The sequence below is a fragment of the Somniosus microcephalus genome, unplaced genomic scaffold (assembly GCF_052327205.1).
Source record: "Somniosus microcephalus isolate GS21.2 unplaced genomic scaffold, FLI_Smic_1.0 unresolved_chr1, whole genome shotgun sequence".
Classification (NCBI taxonomy): domain Eukaryota; kingdom Metazoa; phylum Chordata; class Chondrichthyes; order Squaliformes; family Somniosidae; genus Somniosus; species Somniosus microcephalus.
Genome location: NW_028225179.1, coordinates 163875674 through 163885585, shown reverse-complemented (window position 1 = coordinate 163885585; position 9912 = coordinate 163875674). Strand labels below are relative to the sequence as shown.

The 9912-nt window shown below is 54.3% G+C and overlaps 1 protein-coding gene across 1 annotated transcript in view; it reads right to left on the bottom strand.

Annotated features, from left to right (window-relative positions):
- Positions 1–4212: 4212 nt before the first annotated feature.
- LOC147096448 (nuclear factor 7, brain-like) overlaps positions 4213–9912 on the bottom strand; it is a 34840-nt gene continuing 29140 nt past the window's right edge. Inside the window, exon 6 of the mRNA XM_085975246.1 lies at positions 4213–6290. Coding sequence (XP_085831372.1) covers positions 5743–6290 — 548 coding nt within the window. The 3' untranslated portion in view covers positions 4213–5742. The remainder of the gene's footprint in view (positions 6291–9912) is intronic.

The following is a 9912-nucleotide window of genomic DNA, read 5'->3' as shown; positions in this document are numbered from 1 at the left end:
TTTTTTCCGTCGTGGTGGTGGTCATCTTAATTACTTCTGGCCACTTGGAGTGGGCATCTACCGCTATTAGGAACATCGAGTCCATAAATGGACCAGCAAAGTCGATGTGTACTCTTTGCCAGGGAGATGAGGGCCACTCCCATGGGTGCAGAGGAGCCTGTGGTGGCGCATTCTGAACCCTCTGACATCCTAGGCAATTCTTCGTGATCTCCTCTATGTCCCCATCGATGCCTGGCCACCACACAAACGCCCTTGCTAGATTCTTCATCTTTACGCCACCCAGGTGTCCTTCGTGCAGCTCCTTGAGTACCCTCTTTTGGAGTTTGGGTGGAATCACCACTCTAGACCCACACATCAGGGTTCCTCGACACACTGACAGTTGTTCTTTCCTCTGTGCAAATGCTTGCAGTGTTGGTTCGCACTGTGCTGGCCATCCCTCCACCGTTAAATCATAGACTCGTGAAAGAGTCGGGTCATTCCTTGTCTCATTCTCAATCATTGAGTTTGTTATCGGCAGACACTCCACTATTGATGAGTGGAACAACTCTACTGGGTCCACTGTCCTCGCTTCTTCTACCATCGGCAATGGCAAGCGTGATAGCCCATCAGCGTTTCCATGCTGTTTGGACCGTTTGTATTCAATATCATACTGGTGTGCCCCAAGTAACACGGACCACCTTTGTAACCTTTGTGCTGTCATGGTGGAAACGGCCTTATTTGGGTTGAATATGGACACCAACGGCTGGTGGTCTGTCAGCAATGTGAACTTCTTACACTGCAGGTAATGGTTGAATTTCTTCACGCCCCACACAAGACTGAGGGCCTCCCTATCTATCTGGGCGTAATTTCGTTCCGCTGGTGTCAATGATCGGGACGCGAATGCCACCGGCCTTTCCGAGCCATTTGGTAGTCTGTGCGAAAGTACTGCCCCAATTCCGTACGGGGAAGCATCACAAGCTAGCCGAAGGGGTAATGCTGGGTTGAAATGAGCCAACACTTCTTCAGAGGTAATCAACTCCTTGCTCCTGCGAAAAGCCTTTTTGCATTCTTCACTCCACCTCCATGGTGTTTCTTTCCGCAACAGCTCATTTAGCGAATGCAGCACCGTAGATAAATTTGGCAGAAACTTGTGATAATAATTAATCAACCCCAAGAATGACCTTAGCTGTGACACGTTTCCTGGAGCGGGGGCCTTCACGACCGCTTCTATCTTTTCCGGTGACTTATGTAGTCCCTCTCGGTCAATGACATGACCGCAGTATGAGATCCGTTTTTGGAAAAACTCACACTTCTTGCGATTAACCCGAAGGCCATACTCCTTCAACCTGGTGAGTACCAGTTTCAAATTCGTGAGGTGTTCTTCCTCATCTTTTCCCGTGATTAGAATATCATCTAAGTAGCACTGCGTGCTTGGAATTCCTTGTAACACCTGTTCCATGGCCCTCTGCCAAATTGCTGGCGCCGAAGCTACTCCAAAGACCAGTCTATTATAGCGATACAAGCCTCTGTGAGTGTTGATGGTGAGGTATTGGCGTGACTCTTCCTCAACCTCCATCTGTAAATATGCCTGAGCCAAGTCTATCTTCGTGAAGTGCTTCCCTCCAGCCAATGAAGCAAAAATATCTTCAATCCGCGGAAGCGGGTATTGTACCGTGTGAAGTACCGGATTCACTGTGATCTTGAAATCTCCGCAGATACGGACCTTCCCCGGTCCCCCGGCTTATTACTTGGTGAGGATTTCATGACGGGAACAATGGGCGTGGCCCACTCACTCCAGTCTACTTTTGACAGAACCCCTGATCGTTCAAGTTCTTCTAGTTCTGCCTCTACTGCTGGTCGTATTGCGTACGGTACCGATCTGGCCTTAAAAAACTTTGGGCTTGCATGTTCTGCAATCTTGACCTTTGCTTTAATACCTCGCAGCGTTCCCAGTCCTTGCTGGAATACCTCTTTAGCTTCGTCTAATATTCTGGACAACCGTTCAGGTTTGACATCCTCTTTATCGGACTCCACCGTCATGGTGTTTAGTGCATGCCAGTCCATCTTTATTTTTCGGATCCACTCTCGTCCCAGAAGTGGTGGACCTCCCTCAGGCAACACATACAGATCTAACCGGTGGTGAACTTTATCCTGGTATCTCACCTTAACCTCTAGTTTTCCGATGGGGAATACTTTGTGCCCCGTGTATGTCTGCAGCACTAGATCCGTATTCCGTAGTGGAATATGCTTGAAAAACTTTTTATAGTCATGCTTATTCATGACAGTCAACGCCGATCTGGTGTCTTCTTCCATTTTTACTTGGACCCTCTCAATCTGTAACGTTATCCAAATAGTTTGTCGGTCGGCTTCATTGCTCACGTTGTGGATTCTCAGACTGTCCAGTCCTTTGTGTTTGGAGTGTGAGTCCGACTTCTGTATCTTCAGACTCTTCCTAGTCGCCTCTTGTACCTTTCTGTACCATTTTTGTGAGGACTCGTCATTGTTGTACGTCGTTCCTGACCGGCACACTTTAGCTATGTGCCCGATCTTGCCACATTTCCGGCATTCTTGGTTTTTACCCCAGCAACGCTTCTGGTCGTGTGTTGTCTTCCCACAACGATAGCATTTCGTAGTCCTCGAGGTGATGTGGTCCACCCCTAGTGCCACCGTCTTCCGCTGTATTACCGCCGTTCCTTTTGCTGCGGCTTCGTATGATGCGGCTATAAGGACAGCCCTGTCAAGTGTGAGGTTGTTCTCTTCCAGTAGTCGCTTTTGCGTCCCTTCTTTGGATAATCCACATACGAACTTGTCTCGCAGTGCCTCTGTCAGATTCCCTCCGAACTGGCAGTGTTTCGCTAGCCTCCGCAGTTCGACCAAGTATTCCGCGTTGCTTTCGTCTTTCTTCTGCGTTCTCGCATAGAATCTGAATCGTTCAGCCAGCTTCAACGGTGTGGGGTTCAAGTGATCCTTCAGCACCGCTACTATATCCTCGAAAGTCTGATCCGCCGGTTTAGCTGGAGAGAGAAGATGTTTCAACAACCCGAATGTTTTCGCACCCATCATGTTAAGTAAGGTTACAGCTTTTTCCTCCTTAGCTATTTTGTTAGCCTTACAATGTATCTCAATACGTTCCACGTACGTGGGCCAGTCTTCTACTTCGGAGTTAAAATCGTTGCTGTCCCCACGCTTAGGCATCTTCCTTTCTTTGGGTACAACACAAATATTTCTTTAAATTCTTATGTATTTTTTTTTTTCTAAGATGGCGGCTTTTCCCGCGAATTTGGCGGTTTCCCGCTCTTCCTTTCTCTCCCCGCCCACTTCAATGGCGGTTTCCCGCTTCTGTCAGCTCCTCCGCCTAATGGCGGCTTCCCGCGTTTCTTCCTGGTGGAAGGGGTACGTTTTCCCCGCAGCGGACAGGTTCAGCCACTGGGCTGGCTCTCGCACAGCTCCCCCTACTCGGCTCTGTCTTCTCCTCCCGCCCGCACGGCTCTACCGGCGCTGGGTACACCCCGTTAACGGAGGACAGTTCAGCCGCTGGACTGGCTCTCGCGCAGTCTCTCACCCCGTTTTCGGCTGTGTCTCTCTCCCACTCCCGCACGTTCGGTTTTGCCGGCTCTGAGTACCCCGTTGGTGGAGAACAGCTCAGCCGCTGGACTGGCTCCTCGCAGTCTCTCTCTCCGCCCCCGGCTCTCACCCGCACGGTTCCCGTTCGCCTCCCCAGCCCTCTCGCAGACCGGTGTTTCCCTCCCCGGCTGCGGCTGGGTTTCTCTTCCCGCGCCTACTCGCAGGCTCAGCGCTTCGTGGCTGCGGTCGCTGCCCGGATTTTTCCCGCCGATCGCGGTCCGGCTGTCACCCGACACCGTTGGACCTGACTTTTGACTGGCTCAGCTCCCCCTCGACCGAGGTCGAGTGCTCTGCCCTTATCCTCCGGATATTCTCTACACCTTCCCCTACTCACAGTCTCTTCGGCCGCCTTGTTCCCTGCTGATCGGCTCACTCCGCACCATGGTAGAAGGGTAGTCAGTGCCTGTTGCAGACGGAAGCTTTTGTTGCTAAAGTCTTCCACCTTTCTCCTGCTGCAGCCTCGTGTTTTCTTCCAGCAGCACGACGAGGGCGGTTGCCTCTCTTCGACGCTCTTCTTGCTTTGGTAATCTTGCCGCAGGGTACGATCGGACTCGTCGCCACTGTAAAGTCTGTGGGTTGTGCAGTTAATAAATACACAGACTTCAGGAGTAACAAACAAACAGGTCTTTACTATTCGAAGGTCCGGGCGAATCTGCCCCAGTTATCCTGTCACAACACTTATATACTGGTGTGGTCACTGTCAGTATTACAGTATACAGAAGCCAAACAAGTAGTGCCACACTTAAAGTAGTTCCCTTAAAGGTGAACGGTTACATACAATAATTTCCTTAAGGGTAGACGGGTACATACACTACACAGTCCATGAGACTGGAACACTTAATCCAGGTCGACACTCCCAGTGGCAGTACTGAGGGAGTGCAGCACTGTCAGAGGTGCCGTCTTTCAGGTGAGACACAAAACCGAGGCTCCGTCTGCCCTCTCAGGTGGACGTAAAATATCCCAGGGCAGTACATTGAAGTAGAGCAGGGGAGTTATCCCCGGTGTCCTGGGCCAATATTTATCCCTCAATCAACATCACTGAAAAACTGATTATCTGATCATTGCTGTTTGTGGGAAATTGTCTGCTGGGGTTCCTGCATTGCAGCAGTTACTACACTTCAAAACGTACTTCATTGACTGTAAAGCTCTTTGGGACGTCCTGAGGCAATTAAATGTAAGTCTTTCTTACTACTTGCTGTTCCTTCAGTGTGCAGCCCGTTGTTTACCGTGTTTTCGGTTTTCCCGCACCTCTTCCTTCTCTCAATGCCCCGCCGTGTGTAAGATTCCTCTGATGAAAATCACATCTCAGAAAGAGTAGTTTTCCTGACTGAAGCAGTTCTTTCTGCAGACATTCCCGCGACGCCTGCTTATTGAGGGGGTTGTTTGTACATCTGTGTTCCTGAGCAAATCCACTGTCATCTTCTTAAGATCAAGATATTACTTCAAACACGATCAGCAAGTGGTCAGAACATTCTGTACTCTTTCATTCTGAACAAGCGTTCCAAATACCAGGACACATTCTTTCACATTTTATTATCATCAAATTCTACACAAGATTATCATCCAGTTTCAGCCATGTGGGCAGTTGGTGGTTAATACACAACATTATTACAGCAGAGGGGATACAGCAAGGGTCACATGTAGGCAGGGACCATGCGTGGTGCCCAGGCCAGAGAGGGCAGCAATAGCACAGGGGGTGGGGTGAAAGGAAGGTAGAGTCTATTTTGGGGGCTTTGAATCAGTGGCTGTTCCAGACTCGCTCGGTGCGGCTGGAGCGTAACTCCGGCATTGCCTGGGGGACCAGGAATTTCAGGTCAGTGGCTCGGCTAAAATCGCAGCCAAAGGAAGGTCCCAGGAAATGAAGTTAACTGTTGATCGGGTAATATCTCCCCAGGAATTCCAGGCTGTGGTCTCTGGAGGGGCAGAGACTCTATTCCAGTCCAGGTTGGGCGGGGATGATAAGTTGCAGGGTGAGGGTGGGAGGGTTATTCAGTGACCCCGGCCCTGCTGGGGTTCCAGTCAAACACTGATTACAAACTGAGTTACAATTGGAAATGTTTATTACACAGAAACACCCGGGAGGAAATGGAATGAGAAACTGAAATTGGAGGCAAAATGGTGGAAACAGACCCATTACTGTTAGTGACCTTTAACCCCGCAGATTGTCAGTGGGGCGGAGTTTTTCCCTCCGACATTCCCTCCTGGACTGAAGAAGGGAAAGATTCTCTCAGTGAAAGTGTGGGTGAAAGTGTGGAGATGGGACATGTTGTCCGCATTGTAAAATGACACCTGTCCGCCCTCATAGTCCAGGTACACCCCGATCTTCCGGGGATCCATACTCGGGCTGAGGGGGGTCATTGGGGAGGTGCCGGTAAGATAGCCTCTTCCGGGTAACAGCCCCACAATCCAGTATCCGGTCTCAGGGCTCAGTCTGATTCCCCCTTTCCTCCCGGCAGATTCTCGGGCCACTCCCACACTCCACTCAGTCTTGTTCCCCATCTCCACCTCCCAGTAGTGTCTCCCTGATGTGAATCCCTCCGATCCCAGGACACAGGCCCAGTGATCAAACCTCTCCGGGGTGTCAGGGACTGGCTGCCGTTTGTTTCTGAGTCTCACTCTGGTCCGGTCCTCAGACAGGATGAGCCAGGGATTCGCTGTGTTCGGATCCAGAGTCAGAGAGGCTGGAGCTGGGGGAAAGTTAAAATAACACAGTCAGTGATTTCGGCCGCGATTTCCCCTTCCTCGACGTGTCCGTGATGGGCTGAGTTGATGGCGGGTCCCGACACCACGGCTGGCTCCAGTCCGCTGTGTGGAATGATTTCCCTCTGATTGGGTGTGTTAAGTCCCGCCCAGCACGTTTGCCGCCAATTGAAGAAAGCGGATCTGATGACGTCTATGATGACGCATCATCAGCCAGTTTCCTTAAAGGGACCATGCGCAAATTGATACTGACAGTTGAGTTATCAGTGTTCTACAGCATTGAGGTGCTGCAAACACTGACAAGCTTTGCACAGAGTTGCACGGCTACACCCAGGTTCTCCTATGACTCCTTCCGTATGCGTATGGAGGGAGTCACTGCAAACAGGGACGTTCTCTTCCCTTCCAATGGGCAGAAGAGACCTCCCAGGAGACCAATGCAGCCTGGTTGCACCTTCCACAGGAGGACACAAGCAGGGGTGTTGTCAGGAGGACCAGGCTGCAGTGACACAAAACTTTCAATGATCTCAGTAGATCACGAGACGTTACTGCCAAGCAAAACTCAACCTCTCATGCTGTGCCACTCATCACATCTCCAAAACTCTGCCTTCCCTACCCTATTCTGCACATCCTTACTCACAGCTTGCACCTCCACCCATCCCTCTCTATCTACATTATCACTTCCCCATCTCACTAGCCACCCCTCACACTCACCCTCATTCTAGTCCAATCATACCAACTGACTACACACAAGGGTAGGCACTTGTGTATTTAGCCAACGTTCGTGTGAAGTTTCTGTTAATGTGGCGGCGGGCTGACAGAGGGATCCCGACTGACCCAGCACCCAACGAGCCCGCTGACCCCCCGAAAAATTCCCCCCTTAGTTTCTTGCTCTGAGTTAATCAAACTCTGAGCGACTTTCCTCTTTAAATCCTCCGCCCTGCTGCATATTATTGAATAATTACTTCGCCTCAGTATTTATCAGCACGACTGGCAAGGTGAACATGGCATTAGAAAAAGATCAAACAAGATGTGAGGTCATTTAAGGTAGAAATGGGGTGTTAATTGATAAACTAATCAAACGTAGACAGGATAAAAGCCCTGGTTTGGATGGATTGCACCGACATGCATTAAAATAAATTAGCAAAAATATGGCACCATTACATGTATAGATAAATACTAGCTGGCGTGCCTGGCGGTGCCGAGGCTTTTTCGAGGGCATGTTGTTGTTGGAAGAGAGAGAGAGAGCGACTGGGGGGGGAAGAGAGAGAGCGACTGGGGGGGGGGGGAAGAGAGAGAGCGACTGGGGGGGAAGAGAGAGAGCGATGGGGGGAAGAGAGAGAGCGACTGGGGGGGAAGAGAGAGAGCGACTGGGGGGGAAGAGAGGGAGCGACTGGGGGGGAAGAGAGAGAGCGACTGGGGGGGAAGAGAGAGAGCGACTGGGGGGGAAGAGAGAGAGCGACTGGGGGGAAGAGAGAGAGCGACTGGGGGGAAGAGAGAGAGCGACTGGGGGAAGAGAGAGAGCGACTGGGGGAAGAGAGAGAGCGACTGGGGGGAAGAGAGAGAGCGACTGGGGGGAAGAGAGAGAGCGACTGGGGGGAAGAGAGAGAGCGACTGGGGGGAAGAGAGAGAGCGACTGGGGGGAAGAGAGAGAGCGACTGGGGGAAGAGAGAGAGCGACTGGGGGGAAGAGAGAGAGCGACTGGGGGGAAGAGAGAGAGCGACTGGGGGGAAGAGAGAGAGCGACTGGGGGGGAGGAGAGAGAGCGACTGGGCGGAAGAGAGAGAGCAACTGGGGGGAAGAGAGAGAGCGACTGGGGGGAAGAGAGAGAGCGACTGGGGGGAAGAGAGAGAGCGACTGGGGGAAGAGAGAGAGCGACTGGGGGGAAGAGAGAGAGCGACTGGGGGGAAGAGAGAGAGCGACTGGGGGAAGAGAGAGCGCGACTGGGGGAAGAGAGAGCGCGACTGGGGGAAGAGAGAGCGCGACTGGGGGGAAGAGAGAGAGCGACTGGGGGGAAGAGAGAGAGCGACTGGAGGGGAAGAGAGAGAGCGACTGGGGGGGAAGAGAGAGAGCGACTGGGGGGAAGAGAGAGAGCGACTGGGGGAAAGAGAGAGAGAGACTGGGGGGAAGAGAGAGAGCGACTGGGGGGAAGAGAGAGAGCGACGGGGGGAAGAGAGAGAGCGACGGGGGGAAGAGAGAGCGACTGGGGGGAAGAGAGAGAGCGACTGGGGGGAAGAGAGCGGCGGGGGGAAGAGCGAGAGCGACTGGGGGGAAGAGAGAGAGCGACTGGGGGGAATAGAGAGAGTGACGGGGAAGAGAGAGAGCGACTGGGGGAAGAGAGAGAGCGACTGGGGAAGAGAGAGAGCGACTGGGGGAAGAGAGAGCGACTGGGGGAAGAGAGAGTGACTCGGGGGAAGAGAGAGAGCGACTGGGGGGAAGAGAGAGAGCGACTGTGGGGAAGAGAGCCAATGACTGGGGGGAAGAGAGAGAGCGACTGGGGGGAAGAGAGAGGGCGACGGGGGGAAGAGAGAGCGACTGGGGGGAAGAGAGAGAGCGACTGGGGAGAAGAGAGAGAGCGACTGGGGGGAAGAGAGAGAGTGACTGGGTGGATGAGAGAGAGCGACTGGGGGGAAGAGAGCGACTGGGGGGAAGAGAGAGCGACTGGGGGGGAAGAGAGAGCGACTGGGGGGAAGAGAGAGAGACTGGGGGGAAGAGAGAGAGCGACTGGGGGGAAGAGAGAGCGACTGGGGGGAAGAGAGAGAGCGACGGGGGGAAGAGAGAGAGCGACTGGGGGAAGAGAGAGAGCGACTGGGGGGAAGAGAGCGAGCGACTGGGGGGAAGAGAGAGAGCGACTGGGGGGAAGAGAGAGAGCGACTGGGGGGAAGAGAGAGAGCGACTGGGTGGAAGAGAGAGAGCGACTGGGCGGAAGGGGGGGAAAGGGGAGGGGGGGTGGGGGGGTGGGAGGGGGGAGAGGGGGAGGGGGAGCGGTGGGGAGGGGAGGGGGAAGAGGGGAGTGGGGGGAGAGGAGGGGAAGGGGAGCGGGGGGGAGATAAGGGGAGGGGGAGGGGAGGGGGGAAAGGGGAGGGAAGTGGAGGGGGGGAGTGGGGGGGAGGGAGGGGGAGGGGGAGAGGGGAGGGAGAGGGGGGAGGGGAGGGGGAGAGAGAGGTGAGGAGAGGGGGGTGAGGGGGGAGGGGAGGGGGATAGGGGGGAGCGGAGGGGGATAGGGGGCAGGGGGAAAGGGGAGGGGGATAGGGGGTGGGGGGGAGGGGAGCGGGGGGTAGCGGAGGGGGAGGGGGAGGGAGAGGGGGGGCGGAGGAGGGGAGGGGGAGGGGAGGGGAGGGAGAGGAGGGGAGGGGGAGAGGGGGGAGGTGGGGGGGAGGTGGAGGGGAGGGGGAGAGGAGGGGAGGGGAGGGGGAGAGGGGGGCGAGGGGGGAGGGGAGGGGAGGTGTGGGAAGGAGGAGGGGAGAAAGGGAGGGGGGAGCCAGCAGACCCTCTCCCCTCTGCCGGCGATGGCTCCACTGAGCTCCGTGCCGCCCCATGCACTGACATGCCGAGCGCAGCGCCCCGCTCAGCCCGAGCCCTGCCCTCCCGAGACCGGGACTGAGGCGGCTTG